The 27,973-nt window shown below is 46.3% G+C and overlaps 1 protein-coding gene across 1 annotated transcript in view; it reads left to right on the top strand.

Moving 5' to 3' along the window:
• AGPAT4 (1-acylglycerol-3-phosphate O-acyltransferase 4) overlaps nucleotides 1–27,973 on the top strand; it is a 123,354-nt gene that overhangs the window by 33,220 nt on the left and 62,161 nt on the right. The window contains 1 exon segment of the mRNA XM_046670392.1: nucleotides 2,124–2,388. Within this exon segment, the coding sequence (XP_046526348.1) occupies nucleotides 2,211–2,388 (178 nt within the window). The 5' untranslated portion in view covers nucleotides 2,124–2,210.

The raw sequence follows: 27,973 nt of genomic DNA on the forward strand, positions 1-27,973 counted from the left end.
GTATAACGCCTGCCAAACTGTAAACCGAAGTACATCGCTCCTCTCGATGTGGCTCCTTAAGGTCAAGTGCATGGAGGGTGAGCTGCCAGCTTAATGTCTGTTTCTTATAGAGAGACTGGATGTGTTGTAACTGGATGTGTTGTAAGGAGTTTGACATCCTGGAGATGTCTATGGAAAATGTTGTCTGGGAAAGGACAGGGATGCTTTGCACCAGCCCCTGCGGAACCCTGGCTGTGTGCCAGCCAGCAGAGCCTCTGGGGAGAATGGGACGTCTCAGCTGAGTTGAGCTGACTTCACAGAAATCAGGCCAAAGGTTACTCTCCATTTCCCTCCTATCCGGAATGTATAAAAAGGAGTACAGCGTGCCTTCCAGATAGACTGAGCAAGTGTGGGTGTTTTAGAAGAAGGCACCTTGCCACTGTCCTTATACCCAAGACTATTCTCAAAACCAATGGAGGCAGCCGGGGAGCAAGGCCCCTTTTCCCCGCTCTGAGCATCGTTTGTGATTATGAACCTCACTGAAGGCTGCACTGTTTTTTGCCCTTGGGATCATTTCTGGGCGGCTCTGCAGAGGGGAGTGCTGAGCCCAAGACAACCCCCCATCTCACACTCCAGGAGCAAAACAGCCCAGACAGGTGCAGGAGAAGGAATTCGGAGTTAAGACTGAGTCCTAAGATAGGTGTTGATTGTGGCAACCTTAGGCAATTCCCCAGCCTATGGGTGGGGTCTCAGTTTCTTATTCTGAAAACTGGGATGATAACGATACTCATCTCATGGGATTCATGTGAGGCTTAAAATGATAAAATACATGTGAAACTGTTAGACAGATTTTTTTTGGTATTATTAATAAAGATTATAATGAAGTCTAGGATCTCTCAACTATTGCTGTTAGAAAGTTCGTCTTCAAGTTGGAGCTCTTCTGGGGGCCATTGGCAATGAAATTCTGCCTCCATGAGAAATTAGTCTACTGCACATCATCCCCTTAGCCTGTTTTTTTTTCTTTTTTTTTCCAATCAGAGTATTTGAACCTCTTGCCTTTATGCTTCTCTTTAAAGGCTTTATTTGCAAAACTGTGGAGTCATTTCACCATTCCATTGGGGGCTGGTGACTGATCACAGGACTCTAAGTCTGGCTGCTCTGCGTGTTTTGAGTTTCTTTCTGATTTTGAAACTCAAGTGTCTGTGTGGGGAGGGGGTGTCGGGGGCTGATGGGGGTGGTTCTCCTGCCTTCATAGTTGGTTATTTGTGTTTGCTGATATGTCAAAGTTCTTCCCTTGTCGATCTTCATTAATACATTCCACAAACATTTTTATTCTTTTAAGTTTTTTTATTAATTTTTTTAAAGATTGGCACCTGCGCTAACAACTGTTGCCAATCTTTTTTTTTTTCTGCTTTTTCTCCCCAAATCCCCCCAGTACCTAGCTGTATGTTTTAGCTGTGGGTCCTTCTAGTTGTGGCATGTGGGATGCTGCCTCAGCATGGCCCAATGAGCAGTGCCATGTCCTCACCCCGGATCCAAACTGGCGAAACCCTGGGCCGCCAATGCATAGCGCGTCAACTTAACCACTCCACCATGGGGCCAGCCCCACCACAAATATTTTTAAAAGAACGTTCAGCTCCAGTTATGTGCCAGTGACTATTCCGAGTGCTGGGGAGACAATGATGATCTTCAAGATAATCATGGGCCCTGGAGAAGAGACAGGTCACTCGAGGAAGGCCAACAATTGAACAAGTGACAGCAGAGAGTCCTAAATGGCACTCTAGAGAGGCGATGGCAAAGCAGCTGAGCACGCGCACTCCAGCCAGCTCGGTCGCTTCTGAGCGGTGGAAGCTGGGGAAGCCTGGCCAAGTTGCTTACCCTCTCAGGGTCTCAAGTCCCTCCTCTGTAATAACAGTAGCTATTGCACAGGATGTTAAGACTGTCAAAGGGGCTATTATTTTTAAAGGGCTGACATCGTGTCCAACATTAAGTAAGCACTATATAAATGTTTGCTAAATAAAAATAAATCAACGAATGGACAATGTATTTAACCTCAAAAGGAGATTTTTCCATTAAGAGTTTTTTTCCCTACTGTAAGAGCACATAATATTTTTTCCAGCATTTGACATTGGTTTGTGTTTTAGGTGCTTTCCTGAGGCCCAGGCCCCTTTTCCCTCTGGAAGTACTCTACGACGGATATTTATTTTTTGGAATACAAACAACCCCGCATCATGGACCTCGTTGGGTTGCTGAAGTCTCAGTTCCTGTGTCATCTCGTCTTCTGTTACGTATTTATTGCCTCAGGGCTAATAATAAACACCATTCAGCTCTTCACTCTCATCCTCTGGCCGATTAACAAACAGCTCTTCAGGAAGATCAACTGCCGACTGTCCTACTGCATCTCCAGCCGTAAGATACTTCTAATTCTCTCTTTGCATCTTCCCTGCCGGTGTGGGTATCAGAGTCAGGACTTTTTATATAGGTTACCAAAAAATGTTAAGCTATTTTTTGTTGTTGTTCCTATTTGTTTGTTTTAGGTTTGAAATGTCTATTTTGTTCTCACTCTCGAGAAATTATTTTTTCAATGAGTCATGCCAATGGCACAAAATTCAACAGGCACAGAAGAGTAGCGTAAGAAAAGTAAATAGGCATTCTGTCTGTTTTTTTAGTTTTCTTCTTCAGAAGCAAGGGGTGTCACTGATTTCTTAGTTATCCTTACAGAAATAGCATATAAGCGTGTCTATGTGTTTATATATGCTACGTCTATAAGGAAATACATACGTATATGTGTGTACGTGTATGCAGGTGAGTCTTTCTGTGTACATGTATAAATACATAATGTATACACATATTTTTAAAAACTAAATGGCAATATAATATATTGTTCTCTTCCTTGCTTCTTTTCTTTAACTTTTTATCTTGAGATAATTGTGGAGTCACCTGCAGTTGTAAAAAATAATACAGAGTGACTCCATACACCCTTCAGCCAGTTTCCCCTAATGGTAACCTCTTGCATAACTACAATGTAACATACCAACAAGGAAATTGACATTGATGCAATCCACAACCTTATTTAGATTTCTCCAGTTTTAGATACACTCATTTGTGTGTCTGTGTGTGTGTGTTTGATTATATTAGACTATTTTAAAACATGACTAACTTGAATGGCCTGTATCTCGAAAATGAAAGTGAAAAAAGATGAATCAGAATATTGAGATGTCTAGAGGTGACTTTTGTTGTTGATTGACCCTAAATGTGTCCCTATTTTCTACAGTAAAGGATGCAGTGTATCATTACCGGTTATATATATTGAAAAATATGAGCTCTTTCAAATTAAGCAATCTAAAAATCTCAGCTACCTTAGATTATGCCAAGAGTCCAAAATTATCAATATCTTTATGGAACTCTTTAAACGAAGCAATTACATTGGAATTTGAATCAAAACAATGCAAGCTGCCTACAGTTATCCAAATGGATTACTACTGATCCAATCAGTTATTTTTCAAACCTCAAAGTACTAATTTGTGAGGAAAAAAATGATAGAAACATTCTTGTTTACGATTTCTTTCACTGACTTAGAACTTGCAAAGATGTCCGATACCATTGTGATACGGTTTGAGTGCTAGATCTGTGTCTTGGATTAGAGTGTTTCACATAAATATGTCTTGAAAATGTTCATAAGATCATAAAGTCAAGTTATAATTGCAAAAAGAAAAATCTTTTATCCAAATGTCTATGACCTATTGTGCACAGCCACCCATTCAATGCAATTGTACTTAATGCAAATGTCCTTGTCGTTCCTTTCTCTCTGACATTGGTCTCTGGTATTTAGGCGTCTGCTGTGGTATAGAGCAGGGCTGAGGGAGAAGATGGCCTGAACCTGAATTGTAGCTGTTTGAAGAGACAAGCGTTTACATAATCAAGGGAAGGAGACAATTGTCTGAGATTTAGCTTATAATTTTAAAGATCTTCTTATACTCTAGCAATAGGTGTCTATTTAAACAAAATTTAGATTTAACAAAGCAATGCTGATTGCACTCTTCATTGAAACTTGCATTTATATGATTTGCACACACCTATGGAGACTCCAAAATCTGTCACTTTGCGGTTTGAAATCATGTCGTTTTGCAAAGTCATAACCCTTATCCAGATTTTAGACAGGTGGTTAAGAATAGGGTTTCTCATTTGGAGTCAAGACGTAAGAGATAGGATTCGGGACAGGAGTTCCTTAGAGTACTGTATTTTGCTTTTGGTAAGTAACGAAGACAACCAAGGTTATAGCCGGATCATGTCAATGTTCTTCTGAGGACGCTTTAGCCTGCTTGCTTCTGGGGGAAATTAAGATGGATAACAACAGAAAGCAAGGTGGATTTTTATCCATCACAAGGTAATTAAATTATTTAGAACAATTCCAAATGAAACTCAAGAATTAGTCCTCCAAGACCACTGGCATTTCCCTGCAGAGGATGCGATGAAGGGCAGAAAGTCTAACGTTACCAAATGGCCTGGAAGCACATCCATCCAGGTGCATCCCATCCAGGTACATCCCGTAGTGCTCTGTGCCTACTGCCCCAGAGGAAAGCTTCCATGGGCTCTGGGCTGAGCAGAAGCAGAGCCATTTTATACCCACCTGAAGAGGGAAGGGAAGGCTCCTCTCTCTAGAGGAGCAGTCCTGGCTCCTGGAAAAAGAGAATGTGGTAGAAGGGAGGATGATGCCTCCTGGGCTTGGCTTATGGGCATCTCATTGTAAACAGTCTATTAAAATAGGAAAGCTCACCCACGCCTTCCCGGATTCTGCATTCCTGGGCTTCTCTCTCTCTTTTCACTTGTTCTCCATAGTTGACAGATTTCCTTATACCCCGAGCATTTCACAAAGACCACAAAAGACGTGTAAAAGCCAAACCGTTCAGGAAGCTTTGTCGGGCCATTGATCACCATAGGCGCTACAGTTTGTGGGCTATTCAGCAGCTCGGAATAAGAGAGCGTCAAGCTCCTTCTGTTTGTTTTCACTCTCCTCTTCTTCCCTCTGAGTTAAGATAAAAACTGTTCATGGGGTTTAATTGTGTCTTCTGGCGTATGAATCACTCTAGAGCTTAGAAAATCAGCAGCATTCATCATTTGCTGCTGATTTTTTAAGAAAAAAGGCAGAATCAATTGTTTCCTAGAGACTCAGACCCCCTCCATCGCTCTGTTTACTTTTTACCAATAGAGCTGTGCCATCATCCCTTTTTTCCTTCAATGTTTCTTAAGAGCTTGGTGTTGTACCAGGTAATTCCAAAGTAGTCATCAGCCCTGGCGTGTTGAAGCTCACATGCAAGAGGCCCTACTGATGCAAATGACAAAGAGGGACAAAATGCAGTGTAGATGGTGTGTACCACCGTGGCGCACAGAGCAGAGAACTTGATTCTAATCGCAAGGACCAACATCACGATAACAATTTGAAAGGATGTTTGATCTAGATGGCTGGTTTTTGGAGGGTTGTTTTATTTTATTTTTGCCTAGATTTGTAGGCAAGAAAGGCCAAGACAGGCTGGCTTAGCAGGCAGGATGAGGAGGGCGAGGATGGAGCAAGCTTCTGCAAGGGGAGAAGAGGAAGAAAGTGACAAGAAGCAGGGTGAGGAGTAGAATTGTATGACTTGTCTTTTGCATGGCATGTACCTTTAAATCTCTAGGGAAATGTGGCCCAAACAGGCTGGCTTGTTTTTCTTCGCCTCTGACACTATGGCTTTAAGAAAAAAAACAGAGAAAGATTAGGAGAATCTATTAATGGCAGAGTTTTGAGAAGCGGGGTGGGATGGGGAAGATTACAGCTGACCTTAAGGTTCCGGAAAGGACTGGTGACACAAAACAAAATGGAGACACCCCTCTCCCACTCCTCGACCCCCCAGCTCTGGTGCCTTGCTTCTAAATTCCTTGTGACTGCCAACTGTTTCTGTGCGTTTGAGTCTGCTGTTTCATTTTTCTGGACCATGAAGTTCATGGTTTTCAACAATCGTCTCACACACAGCGCCACTAAATTCCTCTAATGGGCAAGGCCACATGGTGGTGAGGAGGAAGTTGGAATTTGTGGTGCTAAGACAGCACATAAAACGTCCTCCCTTCCTGCTTACAGGCCATCACCTTGGGTGAGCCACATAAACCACCTGAGTTCACCATAGACTAGCAGGACCGAGCTCAATGGCTGGTCAAAAAAACCAGAATGAGATGCTGTGTATAAAAGGGCTTCATGAATTGCATGAGGTACATCAAATTCAGGATGGAAATTGGAACTTGTGTCCATGGAGGGAGGGAAGGCGTCCAGGGAGGATGAGCAAGGATGTCTTCTTTCTTGGCATTCTGGACCTTAACTACTTGGCTAGGTAACTTCAAAAAACAAACTACATTTGAATGAAGGGGATGGGGTGGAGTTGACCAGGATTCCAACATTTTTCTAAGAAGGGTTTAGATTTTTTGTTTTTGCACATGGGAGGATGTTTACCTCGCTCTTCAGTCCCAGCCCCGTCCTGGTCCTGCTCCCTCTGACTTGAAGGGTATCGGCCACTTGATCTGCAGTGGGTGGTGGCTGAGCAGGAAGCGAGAAGCCAGCTCTGTATCGCCACCCGCGACACCACTCGTGTCCTACCTTGACACAGATGTCAATCTTCCTGCCATCCTAATAATACACATTTGCAATGGACTCTCGGATGGATAAGTCCCTCGGAGTTGGGACCCCAGAAGCAGGGCTTGGGTGGTGAGCCTGGCGTAAGTCGGTCTGTGATCCTCTTAGGAAGGGAAGAGAGGGCTCGGTAACTTGTCAGAACAGCCTCAGCTAGGGATGTGCATGCAGGCGTGGAAGCTCCAAGATGCCTGAGAAAATGTGCATGTGGGGGCATTTAATCCCCAGCATGGAGAGAGGGAAGTGACGCTATTCTCCTGAGAACAGGTGGATTCCTCACCCAGCCAGCAGCCTTTGGGGGCAGTTTTGAGAGGAGTCAGGTCTTCCCCTGGTTGGAGGTTGGATGGGATGTCTGGTGCCCTCCTCTGGTCAGGGGGAAGAGCGCTGGTCCCCCCGTTATGAATCTGTTCATGTGCTCACTCGTCATGACCCAAGTGTCCCTGGGTTGGTCTGGAGACCTAACAAGATGAATCGAGTGGAACAGAAGAAGCATCTTTGGTACATGACTCAGGAAACGAGAGGCTGCTGGCACAGGGCTTCTGAGTCTACACTGTTGGAGATGCTGCGGCTCCTGTCTGGTTTTACATGCCTTCCCAGGTGGGTCATTCTGGTCCCAGACACGTGTGGACAGGTTTGCTTTTCTGCCACCATCTCTAGGGCTGGCTGCTGGGACCCGCTGGATGAGGTCTGAGCTTGAATTTCGTTTTCCTTATTGCTGAAGTCCTTCTTGCACATTTTCAAGTAACAGTGCAATAAACTGTAAAACAAAACACACATGCCCCTCCTCCATTTTTTTTACAATAATCTCATTTCCTGCCATGCCTAGGGGTGTCCTCCAAGTAGGACAAGTGTCAGTATTATGGCCTCTCCTCTAGGAGAGGACAGGAGGAGGAGCAGGAGGCTGCTGTGGGCGGGAGTCCAGCGCCTTCATCCCGATGTCACTGATGTGGCAGGACTGTGTGGCCTGAAGGTCCAGTGTTAACATTCACACCAACCATTCAGCTCTCCGACACTGTCCAGCGGACTTCCTGACTCTCCGAGAAGTGGAGGGGTTACTATCGGTGGTGGCTTGGTGATGCCCAGCAGCTCGGTGAGGCTGAGCAGTGCTGGCCAGGGCTCTCCTCCACCTGCTTCCCCTTGGAGGGGGCCCCGGGGAGGCAGCGGCTCCAGCACACACCTGCACCTTCTCCCAGCCTCCTTCAGTCAAACGCTGGTGTCCGGCTGCCGCAGGGGGGTCTCTGCAGGTGTAATTAACATCCCTAATAAGCGCGTTAGTGAAAGGGCTTGTCCTGGTGGGTCACGATAACATGGAAGCCCTTCAGAAGGCCCAGAGAAGCAGGGGAACAGCCACAGGAGGATCCAGGAGGACAGTCGAGTGGGCTCCAGAAGGTAAAGCTGTCGTGCCCTTGTGGGAACAAAAGCTGGGGATGCTGCCCTGGGAGGAGGGGCCCATTCCTGGTACCGAACCGGACAACCTGTGGCCATGTGCATCCCTGCCTACTGTGAGGACACCTTTCCAGCGCCTGCCTGAGGGCGCCCAGCTCTAACAGGAGCCCCCCCCCAGGGAAAAAGCTCTGGCTACCTGCCCCCGAGGCGTCCCCTGACCCCATCCAGCTCCGGTTCCACTTCAGGGGCTACCACTACTGGTGATGACAGACGGAGGGTGGACACCCAGCTGTGGACTGGTGGACACCTTCCCTGGAGCCCCAGCGGGACCCCGGGCTTCACTGAGGATGCTCCCTCTTCCCTTCCGTCCAGCGGCGACCCTCGGGTCCTCTGGGCATGCCACTCCCCTGCTCCCCCTGCAACTTGGATGGCAGGCTTGTCCCTGGTGCCATTTGGCTGGTTAGACTTTAATATAAGGCCATCTCCCAAAGTGCTAATTTGGCTGTTTTTATGCATATCTTTCCTTCTTTTGTTTCACTCGAAATCAAAATACCTTCTCCCATCCAGCTCATCCTGAAGCAGGAAAAAAACCTTAAAAAAAAAAAATCCCTGATCTGAGCTCCAGAGTCTCAGGCACGTGTTCGTTTACTTTCTTTGAGATCGGTTAGCACAGGTGCGGCAGGTGCAGGCCAGGGCCAGGGAGATGAGCAGCTGTTGGGAGGCAGAGGGATCTGGACCAAGAGCCTGAGATGGGGAGGGGGAGGGGAGGAGGAGAAGAGGGGCAGAGCATCAGTTATCCTGAGCGGGGACCACAACCGCTACCTACCCGGAGTTGGTCCCTGGACACCCGTCATGGACACTGGTCCCCTGAATAGAGGGACAGCCCTAGAGCACCCTAGTGGGAGGTGGACATGGAAGGGGACCCCTCCCCCAGGGAGGGAGAAGGGAATTTCCAGAAGAGTGAACAGTAAGAGGACTCTCGCAGGATCCATTCCTGGATTTCCCCTAGACTTCTTCCGTTGCTCATTGATGCATTTGGCAGGAGATTTTTCAGAGGCGCACAGCTCCCCTGGGAGCAGACTCTGAAGAGCAAACCTCTCCATTTACCCCATCTCCACAGAGTCCATGCGTTGCTGGCGGATTCTGCAGAGGGTTTGAAGGAAGTGGGGACCAGCTCTCCTGAGGTTTCTGCTTCTGAGCAGGACTAGGAGAAATGGGCTTTATGAGCATTGCTGTGTGCTGTCGTGAGGGGAGCGCCACAATTGGACATCCCCCGTTACATGAAAATACAAGGCAGGTCTAGGTTGTCATCGAACAAAAGCGATCCATCAATGAGGGCGTCGCTGTGGCATTTTCCAGCGCAACCTTGGGAGAAATAATACATCCTGCTAACTCGGCAGCTGACTTGGTCGGCGTCTCTCTTCCCCTCCTGATTAATGGCAGGGCTGCTATTTCTCCATTCAACCCAAGCTGACTTTTCACTCTTTTTAGTCCCGAGCAGGGTTGACTCTTCACTTGTCACAATAGTTATGACCTCCAGGATGTCAGAGAGGGTCTCTGTTAGATTGTCCCCAAAGCCACTAGTCCTGACCTTCACACTGCTGTTCTTGGCAGAACCCAGCAGGAATCTCTGTTGGGAGCCACAGCCCAGAATCTGGGCGTTCTCTCTGAAGGCCACAGACTCATCGTTAGCAGCTCCCAGGGGGTGACCACCTGCCTGCAGGAGGTAGGCTATAACTGGCTATAGATGGACATCAGTGGACAAACCGAAAGCGGGCACTTTCTCCCTCGTTACAGCTATGTGATAGGATGGGGGCTTTGGGGAGTAGAGTCAGATTGAGAATGATTTCAAAGACCCATGATAAGTTCTTCAGGATGCCCTAGGGCATCGGGTTAAGATTCTAACCCAGGGGCCGGCCCAGTGGCTTAGTGGTTAAGTTTGCACGCTCTGCTTTGGCGGCACGGGTTTTGCCAGTTCGGATCCTGGGCACGGACCTATGAACTGCTCATCAAGCCATGCTGTGGCAGGTGTCCCACATAGAAGGACTTACAACTAGGATACACAATTATGTGCTGGCCCTTTGAGGAGAAAAAAGGAAAAAAGAGGAAGCTTGGCAACAGATGTTAGCTCAGGGCCAATCGTCCTCACCTAAAAAAAAAAAAAAAAAGATTCTAACCTAAGGGCAAAGCTGTGCCCCCTGGACAGAGCAGTGGGCTCCCGAACTTCTCTATTGGGATAAGCTTTTTCTCCCCTCGCTTCTGTCACCTGCTGGTACCTGTTCCTTCTCCTGAAGCATGTTGGTCTCCACGCTCCCATGGCTTTAACAAGCAAACGCAGCCCGACTTCTCCTGGGGTCACACCCTCTGCTGGCTTGACCCAGGAGATTCCACAGCTTCCACAAGGAATGTTCAGTCGTGCGCTTTCAGGAACTGGCAAAGAGCATCTTCTGCCTCTTTTTTTCCAATTCTAAGGAGTAAACCTCCTTGTCAACCCCAGACGATGACGAGAGGATCCGTAACTGGATCCATGAGATGAGAAGACCACATTGAACCAAGCAACAAAAACCTTACTCTAAGTAGCATTTTTCATGATTTAATCGACAAGTATGGAGCACCTTCTGTGTGCCTGGGCACTGTGTTGGCGCCGGGAAATGATGGTGAGAAGGTGGCTCCTGTCCTGCCCCCAGGGAGCCTACAGTCGGGTTCCCTAAAGATCTCGTAATAATCCCTCACAAGGGCATCTTTAATGAGTCCTACCTGCCACATGCCGTATTGGTCATTATTAACAGACCAGAACCATCTCATTTGACCTATCTTTGGGCAAAATGGAACTTTTTCCATTTTCTCTGCAATTACTAAGGCCTTTTGGATAGCACGAAAAACAAACAAAAAAACCTATCAGGTTAGCAACTCAGCATTCCAAAAGGAATGCAGCAGAAGCAATCCAGAAATTGATTTATGTTAGATCTTATTTAAAGCTCCTTATAGAGTCAAAGAACTTGAGTGTCTGAATTTAAGTGATTGCGAGATGATAGATACGAGAAAAATAAGAGAATCATGGCATGTGCAAGCTAAGAGGAATCAGGTTTCCTAATTATGTCCCTTATTCTAGAATTTTTTAGCTAGCTAATACTTAGCACTTACCATTCCAGGCACTGTTTTGAGTAGTTAAGCACAGAGAGGTTAAGCAGCTTGCCTGGGATCACACAGGAAGTAGGGGAGCTGAGATTGGGGCCAGAAAGTCTGGGTCAGAGCTTCTCTCTGTGGCGCACCCATCATGGCTTTGTGGTTGAGGAACCAGCCTCCTGAGCTGAGGCCACATATCCAACTGGCAATTGTATGTAGTGACATTCCACAGGGCTATAGAGAAAGGAAAAAAGTATAATCCTAATAAGTAGCTATTTTCATTTCTAATCATTGTAATCACAATTTGTCGTGTTGATTATGCATTAGGCATCATGCTAAGCCTTCTATATCCATTACCTTGTATAAGCACATAACCGCTCTGAACAGGTAATCCTCTATGTTTTGGATCAGTTAACTGAGGCTCAGAGAGGTCACATGACTTGTCTAAGGTCACACAGTAATAGGAGAGCTGAGATGCCCAAATTCCTTTTTTCAACTACATTTTGAAACAAATAAAGTATGCGATAGGAGATTTAACACCCATGGCTGATGTTAAGCAAACACCTGCTAGGATCCACCCTGAGCATGTTAATTCTCTGTCTCAGCCCCAGGTGACCCTGCAGGATGCCTGTCACTGCTCAGCAAGCATTCTTTAACAAACATGCGTTTGAGTTCATTCTGGGATTGGACACTGGGCCAGCGCATAGAGCTCAGAGATGAAGGGGACACAGCTGCTGCCCTCAGAGGGACCCAGGCTAGTGGAGAAGGCTGTGACATAAACCATGGTAGAGCCTTGAGATAAAAGCCAGGATGGAGGTACAGAAGGAACCCAGAGAGAGGGACAAGCCACCCTGTGAAGGGGTGGAGCCATGCCCCACTGAAGTGACGTCACAAGCCAGGTGTTAGAGAATGAGGAGGAACTGCACTATGTTGGCAAGAAGAGGAAAGGCTGGTCCGGCCTGGAGAAAAAGCATCTCCCAGCATCACCAAAGAGCTAACTTGGTTTGCCAGGCGACCAGGCATCGAAAGGAGATGGACCTACCAGATGTCAGGACCGTGCTGGGTCAGGAGGCTGGAGCACGAATGGATGAGAGTGCAGCAGCCCCGTACCAGCCCGGGAGGACGGTGGCGCCCCACAGGCTCCCAGCCGTTGGCACTCTCCCTAGTTGGACTCTGTGTATTTGTCCTTGGGAATTCCAAGCATTGTGAACATCAGTTTACTCTTCAAGATTTATTTTTGTCTTGCCCTGAGCAGCATTGTTCCAAATGTGCCTTGCGAAATTGTTAATTTGTTACTTTGAAAAATCTATTCGCACATAATCTTTTATAGAAAGATACTCAGCTAGGTCACTATTTCCTTGAACCCTGTCACACCCTAAGTATAATATTAAGTAAAAATAGCATGACACCAGCTATTGGACAATATAATGTCAATTTTATAAATATAGACTGGAAGTGAAATTGATCAGAGTGCTATTTTTAGGAATTCTAAATAGAGATTTTTTTAATTGCCTTTATATTTTCTGAATGTCGGTTTCACACAATGAGCATGTATTTTATAAACTTAAAAAAAAACCACAAAAAAACTAAATAGCAAATGGCTTATAGAAGGGTGTAGAAAAGGAAGCGAAAGTGAGCCCTTTGTGCAATAAACTGTGTGAAGTCATTCATTGTGTGTGTGTGTTTGTGTGTGTGTGTGTATGCGTGTGTGTGTATGTGAGAGAGCTTCCCCCAGGCTGGGGACCAGGAGTCATGACATGTTGCAGCCTTGCCTTCCCGGGACCTGCATACAACAGATTCACCTCTTCTTGCAAATCCTGAGGAAATTCAGTCCAAAGGAGAGGAGCGAATGGCCCCCAGGGCTGCATACCCAGGATGTGGGTTGAATTGCGCCCCTCTCCCCAGAAGATGTTCAAGTCCCAACCCCCAGTCCTCGGAAGGCGGCTTTATTTAGAAACAGAGCTTTGCAGATCATCAAGTTAAGATGAGGTCATTGATGGGCCGGCCCCATGGCCTAGAGGTTAAATTCTTACGCTCAGCCTTGGTGGCCCAGCGTTTCGCGGGTTCGGATCCTGGTTCGGACATCGCACCGCTCATCAGGTCGTGCTGAGGCAGCGTCCCACATGGCAGAGCCAGAAGGACCTACAACTACAATATACAACTACGTGCTGGAGAGCTTTGGGAAGAAGAAGAAGAAGAAAGACAGAAGCTTGGCAACAGATGTTAGCTCAGGTGCCGATCTTCAAAAAAAAAAAAAAGATGAGGTCATTGAAATAGCCCTAATCCTGCGTCCTTATACAAAGCGGAAATTTGCAGCCAGAGACAGACATGCATAGTGCTAGACGATGTGAAGACAGGGAGCTGGGAGAGAGGCCTGGAGCAGGTGGTTCCTCGCAGACTCAGAAGGAACCAGCCCCGCCAACACCTGGTCTCGGGCTTCTGGCCCCCAGAACTGTGAGACCATATTTCTGTTTATAGCCCCCCAGTTTGTGCTACTTTGCTAGGAGCCCCAGGAAACAGTGCACTCTGCTTTCTGTCTTTTTTCTTCCACTGTGGTAATGAAGTGCAAAGTAACGCCGAATTTGCTGACACCAATTCAGGTGGAGACCGTGTTTATTTCTCTCTCCTCGCCCTGGTGCCTCCCTTCTGCTTCTCCACCCCCAGCGTTGTTTCACTGATAACACAGGAAATGAGAGATTATGCAGACAGAATGCCTTGCTTCTCTCCCTAGACCAAGCCGAGGAATGCTCGGGTCTGTCTTAGTGGCAACCTCTTTGGCCATACAAATCTTTTCTTTCGCTGCTTGGTTTGCCTAAAAAGGCAGTAGAAAATGAAGTAATCTCCCCCCATGCAGTCTGTTCTGTTGTCTCACACACTCCTGGATTTTTTATTCTGAACCATCAAGGAGGATGTCTACCTAGCTCCCCCAGATCGAATGTCTTCTCTTTATAATCAGTGTCACCCTCCAGTCCAGTTCCTAGTGACACGATTTTATTTGGAACTGGGCTTTTACTTAGCTGACCTTTTCCACACAAAGCTTGTTACAAAATTAGCCCCTTGTGCCAACACCTTTTTGTTTATTTAGTGGAGAAAAAACAAGTATTGGGATTAAGAACTGATTGCATCAGTATGTTATCAGCTCAATTCATCAGAAATATCAGGCTGTGTGGCTGATACTCCTGGTGACTGGAAGCATATTAAATATACAAATGGTCTCATCTTATGAAACTGAGTCAATAAAAGGACAGTGGTAAGTGAGGATGCTGGACTTTTCTAAAGTTTTTTAAAAGAGTACTATAACTATGTTATAGCGTACTTTGTTTATTTTGAGTAACAATCTGTTTCTGAATCTTAAATATGTGTGTGTGTGTATATATATATACACATATAAGCATATATGCTTTACTCATGGTAGAAGGCTATATATGCGACCTTCCCTACGAAAAATGACCTTATATTTTAAATAGGGAGCTTAACCACTCCAAATTTCAAAGAGGCATCCTAAAGGCACAGCAAATTTAGGAATACAAATGTGATGTTGAATTGTATGAGCAGATGCTTACCTGTCTTAGCTGTTGATATGGTTTATAAATAAATTAATTCCCAGCGGAGGTGCCCATTTGTTTCTGCAAGCATTAAATTTCACTCGTGACTTAAGTTACGGCTTTCAAATTAGGTTGTAAATTTGACTTGGGTGTCCTGTAACTTCATAAGACATTGTGGGTGTTCTCCAGGATGTAAACAAGACAAGCCACGAGGGTCTAGAAAGCAAATTCTAGAGCTTCTCATTTATGTTTCTTTTATCATATATACGGATAAAATAGAAGTTTTATATATTTTATAAACTATGTGAAACACAAATTTTTATGTGTATAAAATTTGCATGTGCTAATGGTGCATATTTAATTTCTTTATTTAAACCATCAAGAATGTTTGAAGACCACTGCCTTAGTGTAGGGTTTGGGGTCTGCTTACTGGGGATAGAATTTAAATAGCACAGTTGGAAGTTAGGAAGAAGTAGTCTTCACAGAAACAAGCTCCAAGCAAAGGGAATTCTAACGGCACAAAGTATTCCCATATTTTCCTCTATTTCAGTTTATCTTGCATCCATATTATATATGAGGTGTTTTCAGACATTTTGAGGCACCCTCTCTCTGGTCCTGTCTCAAGACTCCAGAAGGGAGGGGAGTAAAAGTTTCCCCACTTCCATATTTTTGTGTGGAAGAAAAAAATCCCAGAAATGCTTTGGTGTTTTATTATAATGTTTTAAAATGCATACCACACCGCTCTTCCCACTGAGTACACAGTTACGTCCTGTGGAAAGCGCTGGTAGAGTGGGTCTTCTCCAGCCTGCTCAGGCTCTCTTTAGAGCCCCAAGCAGCTTCCTTGGGTAGATTTGACATGGATGTATGGCGTCTAGGGCCATGGAGGGGGGACCTGCTCTGGTGTTCCCGTAACAAAACTGCATTTGGAGCCTGGAGTCCTGGTTTCCTGTGCACTGGCCTAACTACCTTGTGACTGGGGCTTCAGTTTTTCATTCGTAAAACAAGAAAAATAAATTATAACATGCTATAAGAATGTAAGGCGAATGGCAGGTCCAGCCTGGTGGCATAGCGGTTAAGTTCATGTGCTCCACTTTGGCAGCCTGGCCTTCACTGGTTGCGATCATTGGCGCAGACCTACACACCTCTCCTCAGGCCATGCTGTGGCAGCATCCCACATAGAAGAGCTAGAAGGACTTACAACTTGGATATACAACTATGTACTGGGGCTTTGGGGAGAAAAAAAAAAGGAAGATTGGCAACAGATGTTTGCTCAGGGCCAATCTTCATCACCAAAAAAAAAGAAAGAAAGAAAAAGAAATTTTTTAAAAATGTAAGGTGCAGGTATTCTTGCTGTTATTCTGCACTTAGTCAGCCAGGCGTGGGACAGACAGGGCTGAGCTTGCTTTACAAGGAGCTCTGAGAACCTGGAATGGCTGAGGAGGACGTAGTTGAGACAGAGAAGGAACACAGTGGGAGGATGCTGGGGACAGGGAGGAGACAGGCCTGAGAGGCACCACAGCTGTGTCAGTACTTGAAGGACATCCTGTGGAAGGAGGACTAGATGCATCTCCTAACCTCAGAGGGAAGGAGTCAGGCATCAGAGGAAGCCACAAACATGTGGGCAAAGACTTCTAATGACAGGGCTGCCCGCGAACATCAAGGCACCTTACGTGAGTCCCTCCCATGGACTCCGGGGCTGGGACTGACCTCCAGGGGAGTGTGTTGCGGGTATTCTCCAGACAACCCATCTACATGGAGCCGTTGTTCAAATGACCTTTAGACTCCCTTCCAGCCTCAAAGATCTGTGTCAGGACCGTTTTCGGGGCACGTCGGTAGGGGGCCTGCCACGGCCTGGGAGCTGAGGAGACTGTGTCGAAGTCTTCCTAATGCGCTCCCCCTCCGAGCTGAACAAAAGATACGGGGCCTTGTTTCAGAAAAAGTGAGCGTAGAACAGATAAGAGATGACAGAGGTACAAGGTGTGCTTTCCCATCAATGGAGGGAGAGGCTGGGATGGCGTCAGACAGGCAGAGGGAAGAAGACAGCAAATGATGATTAAAACAACAGAATTAAAGACTTGTGGCAAGAAAACTAACGTTTTGAACTGGTCAGAAGGTTAGGAAACACGAGGTAGGAATGAGGCCTCCTTTGGTGATGCTTTGCCTGACGATGGTTCTCAGAGCGAGGTGACGGCTCAGGAAGGGAGAGGGTTCACCTCGCTGTAAGACTCTTCTCTCATCTGCCTCTTCCTCCTGTGTGGGTCCTGCTTGCCCCAGAGGGTCTTGAGGGTCACCAGCCTTCCCAGTTTGCCTCCAACTTACGGGGTTCCCAAGATACGGGACTTCCAGTTTCAAACCGGGACAGCCCCATGCACACTGACACATTGCTCACCTTCCCAGCCCAAGTGCAGATGCCCAGGCCTAAAGCCATCCCCAGAACTAGCAAAACGAGCTAATGTTCATTTTCTGCTCATTGTGAGTGATCTGAAGCCAAGGGCAACACACATTACGGTCATATATACTGCCAGGTATTAATTTTACACTTAACCTGCCCTTCGTCGTAAGAATTCCCCACTTCTCATTTCAAAAGGACACTCTAAGGTGACATTGAGTTTGACGGTTCTCTGAGCTAACCCCACAGCTATTCATCCTGTGTTTTGTAAATCTGGCTTTCGTGCGTGTTGCTTCAGCTCGTAGCTCTTTCTCAGAGAAAGAAAGGAACTGTATCAATTCAACAATCATAAAAAAGGGAGGTTTCTGTTTAGAGGGCTGGTATGTCTGGCAGACATTGCAGTCGGAGGTCATTTTCATGCGATAAGCATAGTCATTTAGGCCAAGGCCTGACTGGGTTGGAGAATTACTGGTGGAGATGTGAAAGTGGAAAACTCTCTTCCATATCACTTGCATCAGAATAACGTGTGTGTAATGCTTTTGATTATTTTCTTGGAATTAAAAGAGGGGATTACCACTTTCAGGGGATAAAGCGATGCCTTCCATGAAAGGCACTTGGCAGGTGCATAGTGTAGACCACAGGTACTAAAGGATGGTACCAAAGGACCTGATTTCTCAATCGGGTGAATTCCTACTCGGTTCCGTGAAAGCCTCTGCTTGCCCCTTCCCCTCCAACATTGGAAAGATGAGTCACTCCCTTCCCTGTTCTTCCTTGCACTTACCTCTTTTGCAGGACTTACCTCATTGCCCTCAGGATGCGAAGTCTCTGGAGGCAGTGATGTTTGAGTAGGGGTCATCCCCGTGGAGCCAGCAGTCAGCGCTGTTCTGGCCCAGAGCAAGACTCCTCTCCATAATGGTCGCGAATGAATAAGGCAAACTTTCTGGGCCTGGAGTGAGCCCTTGTCCCACACAGACTATCTTGACCCTGCAGATAATGTTCTGTAACCTGCAGGGTGTGGGTGGCTGGAAGACCCAGATGGACTCATTGCATTATGCTGCTTCCACAATTATTTAATGAGCCAAAAGCTGTTTATTGATCACTAAGCTAGTTTCAGCCATGAGACTAAATATAATATATGTGAGGGAAATGTATGACTATGTAACTCACTCCTAAGGATTGTAGGATTTCAGAGCGAGGAAGAGCAGTAACCATAGTCTGGACTAGTCAGAAGGCTTCAGAAGGGAATGATGTCAGCCAGACCCCGGAGACCAAAGTACTGGGGTGAGGAGAGAGAGGAGGGCAAGTTCACCAGGACTCTCGGTTGCATGGGGCTCAAGCCCAGCCAGCATAAGCACAAATCAGGACTTTCTTAGCTCACAGCACCAAACCGCAGGGAGGGTGGTGGGCATCAGCATCCACTGGACACAGGAGCTGGGATGCTGGCAGACCCTCCCTGCAACACCTCGCTTCTCTGCACTGATGGCCCTGATTCTTTATGACTGCCCTCTTTTCTTCACCAACCATGGCCACCAGCAGCTTTGAACACACCTTCCCATCGCTTCTGCTACCAAGAAGGAAAAGGCATTCCCCTCAGCTCCAGCGCCGGGCCTTATCCAAGTCACGAGCCTGTCTCTATAGCCAGCAGTGTCACCAGAGCCAGCTGCTAAAATGTCAGTGATTCTCCAAGCCTGTTATTAAACACATCCACTATAAGCTTACAATAAATTGTAAAACAAAGGTAATAAATACTGAAAACTCATCACTCCGTAGTTAGTTTACTGCATTTTACTATTATCTCTGCTCTGGAGGTTATTTACGTCGATCGGACGTGGATGGTAGAAATGCTACACAACTTCGCATTTAGCGATTGCAAATTGGCAGCTTGACATTGACCGCGGTGAGGTTATTTACACCATGGAAATCAGCAAAGCTATATATCAAAGTTTTTTTCCACCCCTGGAGCGCTGGTTCTTAAATATTTTCCATCACAGTACTGTCTGCACCGTCACTCTGGGCAGGGAATACTGTGGTGACCTTGTCCAGGTCACATGCCCACCCCTGAGTGTGTGGCTCTGTTACCTGAAGAAAGGGGGACCGGACTGGTCAGACAAAGACACCAGCCCTCAGAGGGCATCCAGCAGTGGACGAGGGGACATTCGGAGGGCCTTTGCAGGTATCAGCGTAGCACAAGCTCTGGGCCAAGAGGTGAGCTGGGAGTGGGGGAAACCAAGATGACTAAGAGACTTGTCCTTAAACCCAGCCACAATCTAGTGGGAGAGAGATCTATGCACGAGAGATACTAGGGATGAACCTCATGGTGGGAGCGCCGGGTCACGCAGGAAGCGGGCAGTGCTGACCATGCCTTGACTGGGGGGATGAGGGGCGGGTGCCATTCCAAGTGGCCAGTGCAGCCTCTGGCCAGAGAGCAACCTGGGTAGGGTGAGAGGCAGGCTTGTGGCTGGACTCTTCGTCCCCTTCCAGGGCTGTGGGTCCTTTCTCACTAGCAATCTGCACGTGCTGAGTTGAGGAGTGGTCCCTCCCAGTCAATGACTTTCACCGGGACACGAGGATGCTCATAAATATGTGATTGCTCGTGTACAATTTATATCCCAGTAGCCTACTTCTGTAAGTGGAAAAGAACAGATGTTATTCCCATATCTGCAGTAGAGGCAGGATTAGTGAGAGAAAATGGGGGTGAAGTCAAGCAACTTCATACTGGTCAGCACATGCCTGGTTGGACGCTCAGGTAGATGCAAGGAAAAGCTCCTGTCCTGGACTTGGATGTCGTTCAGAATGTTGCAATAAGCTTTTAACAGAGGTCTCCACCTCAGCCCTCCCTGGGGTGCATCCTCCACCTGACACCCAATACATTTCTGAAAAGCACACTCGAACAATGGAATGCCTACTGATTGAATTCATTACATGTTTATTGAGCACCTATTAGCACATCCTGGGCATTGTGCTCTAGGTGCTGGGCACCCAGAGGTGACTGGGACCACTTTCTGGCCTCACGTAGCTAGCCCCCTCATCTTTCCTCAGCTGCATTTCCCTCCCTCAACCCCATGCCTTGGCCTCCCAGCAGAATGGCCACATCTCCACTCCGGTACTCAGTTTGCTCTCGCGCCTGGCAGGCTTCCTTACTCTGTCTGCCCATCTTTCATGGCCGGAATGCCACAAGTCAGGCCAGAGCCACGAGGCACCCAAAAGGGAATTGTGACGGGAAAGCCTGGAAGTGAAGAGCAAGTATGACATGAGAACAGTGGCAGCAAGTAGAAGAAGATTAATCTAGATGACGTGCACCAGGAAAGCCCAAACTGGAAAGTCGGGCAGGAGGTGGACTCCCTGAGAAAAATTACCTTAAAATGTTAGCGAGCAAGGGCTCCATCTGCTCGCCACAAGATAAGAGGCCAAGCAGGTGGTGGTAGAGAAAGAACTTCCATAAGTGATAATCTAGCAAATCAAAAGATGGTGGACTATCGTCCTAAAAAAAACCCATCTCGAAGGGAACTCATTTGGAAATGACTTATATAAGGCAAACGGGGTTGGGGAGGGGGCTCAGGAGTGTCAGGTGGTGGATGACCGCAGAATGTTGGCTGCCTCTCCGTGGCAGATCTGCTGAATGCCACATTCCTGAGGAATCCAAGAAACCCTCAGTTACTTCTTTATCTGGAACAGAAGGAACAGTTTGGGCAGAGGACATAAATTTTCTGCTAACAAGTTGTTCTCTCCACCGCTTACTGATTAGCTTGCCTATGTGCAGTTCTAAGCATTTTTCCAAAGCGTATTGTGAGAATAAGACAGGGAGGGGAGCATGTGGCCTTGGGTGCTGAAGTTGCAAGAGTCGTCTGTGCAGGGGTGACTGTCTTTTTTATTTCCTCATGGAACACATGTGCAAATTCAGGGCGGGGTTCTATGTGTTGAAAGCGGTGATGTGCAAATCTCATAGTCGGTCATTTTAGTTTCTCAGTGCTCCTGTGAGATGCTTAGTCAGGCGGAGGGGCTGTCAGCAAGCTACTGTCTTATCAGTGGTCCTCCTGCTGTTCTGCAAGGCGAGCTCAGAAACTTTGGTTACTTTGTTTCCCATGTGAACCTTGTGGGTACAGACACAGTTTCACCCAAATACAGGCAAACTGCAACTCCTTCTTCTTCAGTTTCAAAAAGAGAGAGTTGGGGGACCAGACGCTGACTGAGCATTTTTGGAGTTTGCAAAGGGAACAAAGGGAGTGAGTTGGGAAGGAAGGACTGTAGTGAAGAAATCAAGCTGGGGAATTCAAGACGGCGATGGTAGATGTTGTCTACCCTCCTGGTCAAAGAGGGTTGTGTGTTGCAGACGTTTGCTTGAGGACAGAAGAGACCGGCAATGTGGTTGCCTCTCCTTCTCACGGCTTTGCTCCAAGAGCCCTGAGAGCATTGCCCCTTGGCTTCCGTCGTCCACTAGTTGATTCTCTCCCAAGCCCCTGACCCCAAGATGTGGTCAGAAGTCTTTCTGAAACAGAGGCATCACCAACTTGTATTTGCATCTAAACGTGTTACCATCTCCTTTGTCAGGAACTTGTCAGATCGGGAAGGAAGCGAGCTCTAGGCAGCCTCATGAATTTGGCTTTAGTTGGATGTCATGTTTTGTTTGTTTTCTTTAGTCCCTGTCAACAGGCCATGGAGTGAGAGAGAGAAGCAAGCATGTCTGAACTAGAACAGCTTTCCACCTCTGGGGGCAGAGAAAGGCTGACAACCCTTCATAAAAGGATGCACGCAGGAAAGTCTTACCTGTGAATGTAGATTTACTTGATTTTGTCTACTCCATGCAATTTGATGTGGATGTTGAGTGGTCATGCTGTATTGATAACAAAGGGGTGGGTACATACACCTTAAAAGGAGAAATTGTAGTGGGTTGGTGACTGTATGTTGGAACTTTTAGAGTTTGAGCCGCCAAAAGGAACCTTGGGCATTTTTCTTTTTCCTGAGGTGGGGAGATCATTTTCCTGGGTGGACCTCTTCACTCTGGCAAGCATCTCAGTATCTCATATATGTACTTGACTCCAGGACACAAAGACTAGAATGTTTGAGGTTCAAAAAGAGCTTATCATGGGTTTAAAATATGATTTTTACCTATACTGTGTGCCAGAGAGAAATGCCTAAGAGACACACTCATGCTGAAGAGCCAAGATGTTTCCATAGGATTCCAGGAGCTGGACCAGGCTGAGCCCCAGCCTTTGGGTATGGATGCATTTTCTGCAGATTCAGGAGTGTGTGAAATAGCAGAGAAGGAATGACTCATAACCTCCAGGAGCTTGAGAGCCAGCACAGATATACCCATTGGGTCATGCAAACATTTCAGCTCACAGATACTTGGAAACCCAAGTCTGTGAACACATTTGCAAACCAAGCAACAGATTAGAAATGCAACACACTGGTGAATATAGGAATGGGATCATCAATTAAATAGGATAATTAGTGTATCTTGCCAAATTGTGAAGACTCATTCAATATTGAGTATTAAAATTGTACTCATGGGGCTGGACTGGTGTTGTAGTGGTTAAGTTCACATGCTCTGCTTTGGCAGCCCGCGGTTCCTGGGTTCAGATCCCAGGCATGGATCTACACATTGCTCGTCAAGCCATGGTGTGGTGACGTCCCACATACAAAATAGAAAAAGATAGCCACAGATATTAGCTCAGTGACAATCTTCCTCAAGCAAAAAGAAGAAGATTCACAACAGATGTTAGCTCAGGGCCAGTCTCTCACCAAAAAAAAAAAAATAAAGAATTGTATTCAAGTCTGTAGAAATGAGAAGGGTCTAGATAGTCTTTTGAGGGGGGATATAAGTCAGTATTTAAAATATTATATAAAGAGCATAGTTGTAGCCTCCCTAAAGGAACAATTGTTAGTATTAAGCTGGAGGTGAACTGATTTTTTGAAACTGCTGTTGGTTGGCCCTTTTGCCTTTCTTTCAGTCCTATCCAAGGAAAGCCAGCAGAACAGGTTTGGAAGCCAAGAAATGCACGGCTTTGAAAGGCTCTGACCTGAAATACAATACAATACAGTTTGAAATACTGTACTTCTGTAGACACTGTCCCAGGAAGGATTCTGGCAGCCAAGCGCGGGCAGTAGGCACATGGCTGCTGGCCTGAGAAGGAAAGAAGTCTTTGGCAGCTCCTCCGAGAGACGTTTAGCCAGGAATGGTGCTGATGGACCACTTTCACAGCATAAAAAGGGAAACACAGACTAGACCAAAGAAGGGATTGCCCCCACATCCAGCTCATCACAGGCAGACGTGCCCCGTGACCTGCAGGGCCCAGCGTGGCCAGGCTGGGTTGGTTCCTGCCTCCACAGGATGGCTCAGAAGACTCCCGTCCGCTCTTACCTCGGCTCGTCTCCAGGCTTCTGCCTGCTCTCTTGGTCCCAGCTTCACCTTGGGATCGGAACACACCACTCTCCCTGCTCTGCCTCCTGGCTTCTGTCCTTCAGCACATCCTGTCTGGTCTCCAACCCTTCCTCTGCATTTGTGCCTTGACTAACTTCATTCATTCACTCAACAAGCATTTGTTGAGCACCTGCTTATGCCACACACTGTCCTAGCAGCCGGGCAGACAACTGAGGACACATTCCCTGCCCCCTTGGGGCTTCCACCCCCGTGGACTTGGCCTCTGACCCTCCAGGAGTCTATTAGGTTCTGACATGGAGTCTTGCTACCTAAGTGGCCTCCAAACTGAGCTCCAGCTCTCCCGCTCTGCCCTGCCCTGTCTACTGCTAAGCCTCTCCTGGCCTGTGCTTTCAGACTCCCCCAGTTCTGCAGGTCCCAGCTCCTCATTGTGTCTAAGACTGGGTGTGGACCATCACCAACTTAAAAAGAAAATCAGCCAGCTGTTTTACTCTCAAAATGAGTTTAATCAGGAATAACCAGGGAATTGTAATTCTGGATGTGCTTGCTATGGCGCACCATAGGTGAATCCAAAGACACAAAGGAAGGGGCTTGCTTTTATAGAGGGGAGAGGCTGATCTTAACTAAAGTCCATTGGAGGAAGGTAACAGTCAGGGCAGCAACAGCATCTCATTGGCTGAGTCTGGCATTTCTCATTGGCTGGGCTGTTGCCAGGCAGGGAGAGAAATCTTCCTGCTGTAGTAAAGTATTTGCACTTCCTGCCGGAGATTCAATCCTCTATCTCTTCCTGTTTGGAATAATTAACGATGTATGATAGGGTGTGAGAGCAGGCCTTCCCGACTCCAGTTTAGTCGAGGTTTCTCTTACTTATTTCACGCTATCAAGATTAATAACAAAGGAAACAGAAAAATTCCCTCCTCTTTCTGCCTTTGTTAGAATCGTTAACATATTTTGTAGTTGAATTTGTGAAACTTTTTCTAGTGTCTTGGCAACACTTTCCTCATACGTGAGTGGTGATTAAACCCTTTTATCCAGCCCTATGGTACATACCGTATCACAAGCTGTTAGAGAAATTGATGGTGCTAGTGGATTAATTCAAGCACAGTAGAAGAGGAAGCAATGATCACCTTCAGGCAAGGCTTGAGGATTTCTGATTTCACCTTTCTGCTCAGCTGCTCTCCAGAGGGAGGAAACTCAGTTCACACAGCAGATTTCCACTGTGATGAGGAATGCATCTCATTCTAACACCATTCTGACTTCTTATCACCAAGTTCTTATCATCAAGCTGACTTATGGGCAACTCGACTTTTCCATTTGGTTTGCACTTCTGTTTCCTTGACAAAGCCAGCCTTGCCCATTGGACAAGTGCATTTTTCCCAGTAACTGACACACAAGGTCGTGGTGATATTTGTAAGGATTCCTTCCGGTGTATATTCACCCACTGGGCTTCTGTTCCCCATGGTGGTTCTGATTACATTGTTTCATCTGATTATTAACAATTCTTTCCTGTTGGGCAGCTTCACATTTCATCCTGGCTTCTGTTTGAATTGTTACAAATTAAGAATGGATGAAATTCAAATTAAGGTTTTTTTGTGCCTTGATTTAAATCAATCAGCACCAAATAGTTTCCTTTTGAGCATATAAAGTTATTTTCCATTTCTTCTCATTTTTTTTCTGTAGCTATGAAACTTGAAAATCTAAGTGAGGAATGATACTTACTTTTTCAACCAAGTTGCTCATTGCAAGCGTTTTCTTGTTATTGTTGTTTTAAATGAATTCAAACTTGACCTACAGAGATAGGAATTGTCATGTATGCTTTATTGGATTCTGTGTTAAATTTTGTGAGTGTTGCGAGGGGAACCTCGAACCTCTAGATGTTGATAGTGCAGTGTTTGTGTGTGCACACATTTGTATACAGCGGTGTGTATATGTGTGTGTCACTGAGCTATTAAGAACAGAGGACTTCAAGATGGGGAAATAGAGAAATATTGCCAAAGCTGCAGAGATGATAAATATTGTGGGGACGGTTCCACATAGGAAAACTCTTGAAGGCTTGGTCTGAATATCGACTAGCTTACTTTTTAGTACTACCGTGTTTGGGTAGCTAATATTCATATAAAAACAGAAAGACTGAATGTGAAACAGAGACTTGGTTTCCAGAAAATCTGTTTTTAAACTAACTGACAGTTTCTTCTTAGAGCTGGAACTCAGCCTCGCCTTGGTTTGGACAAGACTCACAGGATTTTGAGTGAGGGAAATAGGAAAGCCTAAGAAATGATTATGGATATCTCTTTCCGTTCTTATTATTCTGTCCCTTCTGAGGACATAAAGGATAGAAATTCTCGAGGCATCCCTTGGATGATTCTAAATCCATGTCTCTTAGTCTCAAGCCCCTACTCAAGCCTCAGCTGAATTTCCCGCTCCTGGCTTGGGGGTGCTACTGTCACTGCATGTTCAACATGGCGCTCAGAATGCATCCTTGCCTCCTCGGCGGCTTCTCGTAGGACTTTCCCCGCTCTGCCAACTGAGCACTATTTTTGCTCTCAGTAACCTTCCATCTCCCTTGCCCCACAGCCCACCCCCGCTTCGTCCCATCTCCCTTACACTAGTCTATCATTTCTTTTTTTTACCAGAGCTGTATCACTTTCTAATATATTCATTTATTTAATTGTTCATGTTGGTTGTTTATTATCATCTCTCTCCACCCCCGGCATGGCCCCCACTTCACTGAAATTTGAGGGATCTCTGTCTAGAGTTTGTATATGTACCCCAACTGTGTACAGCAGTGCGTTGCACCTGGCCGCACTCATAAATATTTGTTGAAAGAATAAACTCATTGCATTTTACTTGTTTTATCTTCCCACTGAATGTGTTTACTCTATAGCATTTTCATAGCTTAACCCAGTGCCCTAAATGACAGTCGCCACCAAAAAAGCCTGGAGATGGATCGCATGACCCAGGGGGTTTGTTTACACTTAGACCCGCCCCAGAGTTAGGCAGGTCCTGGTTCTCCCTGGAGAACAGATGGGCCCAAACCAGTGCACTAGGAGCAAGAGGGGCTCTTACCTCTTTCGTGACTGATTCTATGGCCACTTTAAAACAGCAAAAGATTTTAGCCACTTTACCTCCAGAGGATTTCTAGAATCACTAATTGATTGCCCACTCTTCTTGGCAGAAGAGAAATCAACTCGGCTTACAAAGGCTTTGTGGGAAACACAAGACTCTTTTTTTTTTTTTTAAAGATTTTATTTTTTTCCTTTTTCTCCCCAAGCCCCCCAGCACATAGTTGTATATTCTTCGTTGTGGGTCCTTCTAGTTGTGGCATGTGGGACACTGCCTCAGCGTGGTTTGATGAGCAGTGCCATGTCCGCACCCAGGACTCGAACCAACAAAACACTGGGCCGCCTGCAGCAGAGCGCGCGAACTTAACCACTTGGCCATGGGGCCAGCCCCAAAACACAAGACTCTTAAATTCATATCTGCATTGGAAAGAGTGCCTAGATAATACCTTTATACTTTCTAGGAACCCAGGAATTCCTTGGAATATTCCATTGAGTAACTAGAAGGACTGTTTTTCAGCCTATTTTCTCTCCTGTGTTCAGACTGGAATCACTATTGTTCTGTCTTTGAGTTCACTGATTCTTTCTTCTCTTTCCATTCTCTTCCCATCCATTAAGTTTCTTATTTGGTTATTGCATTTGAGTTCCAAAATTTCCATTAGTTCTTTTTTGTATCTTCTATTTATTTACCGAGACTTTCTACTTTCCGTTTACTTCATGTGTGTTCATAGCTACTTGTTGAAGCATTTTTATGATGCCTATTTTAAGTTCTTGTTAGATAACTACAACATCTGTGTCATCTCAGCATGGACATGTTTCAATTGTCTTTCCTCCTTTAAGTTGAGACTCTCTTGGTTCTTGGTATGTACAGTGATTTTCACTTGTATCTTGGACATTTTGGGAATTACATTATGAGACTCCAGATCTTATTTAAACTTGTTTTAGCAGGTTTCCTCTGACACTGCATTAGTAGGGTTAGGGGTGCCACCTTGCTACCACCTGGCTGGGGTGGAAGTCCAGGCTCCCCACTGTACCTCCACTGACACCCTAGAGTGGGGAAGGGTGCCTCATTACTGCTGGGCAAAGATGGGAGTTCAGACTCCCCACCAAGCCTCTACTAACTTCACTCTGGCTGCAAGGAGGAAGGGTGCCTTGTCATGTCAGGGCCGGCTGGGCTCATTCCCACTGGAGGATGGTGAAAGTTCCAGCACCCCAGTCAGCCTTCTTGGACATCACCAGTAGATGGGGGAGTGGGAGGGATACCTTATTACAGCCTGAAAGTGTTCCCCCACTGGGTCTTTGCTGATGGGGATTGGGATGGGGCTACAGTTTTTTCCATGATATTTGGTTGGAGCAGGGCAGTTAACTGTCTCTGTCTTGTAGACTTCCCTTTCTGTGGTCCTTTAGCTAGAGACCAGACTTTCCTCGGGGCTTTTTTGGGTCTGAACCCCGTTG

Source organism: Equus quagga, chromosome 8 (genome assembly GCF_021613505.1).
Source record: "Equus quagga isolate Etosha38 chromosome 8, UCLA_HA_Equagga_1.0, whole genome shotgun sequence".
Classification (NCBI taxonomy): Eukaryota; Metazoa; Chordata; class Mammalia; order Perissodactyla; family Equidae; genus Equus; species Equus quagga.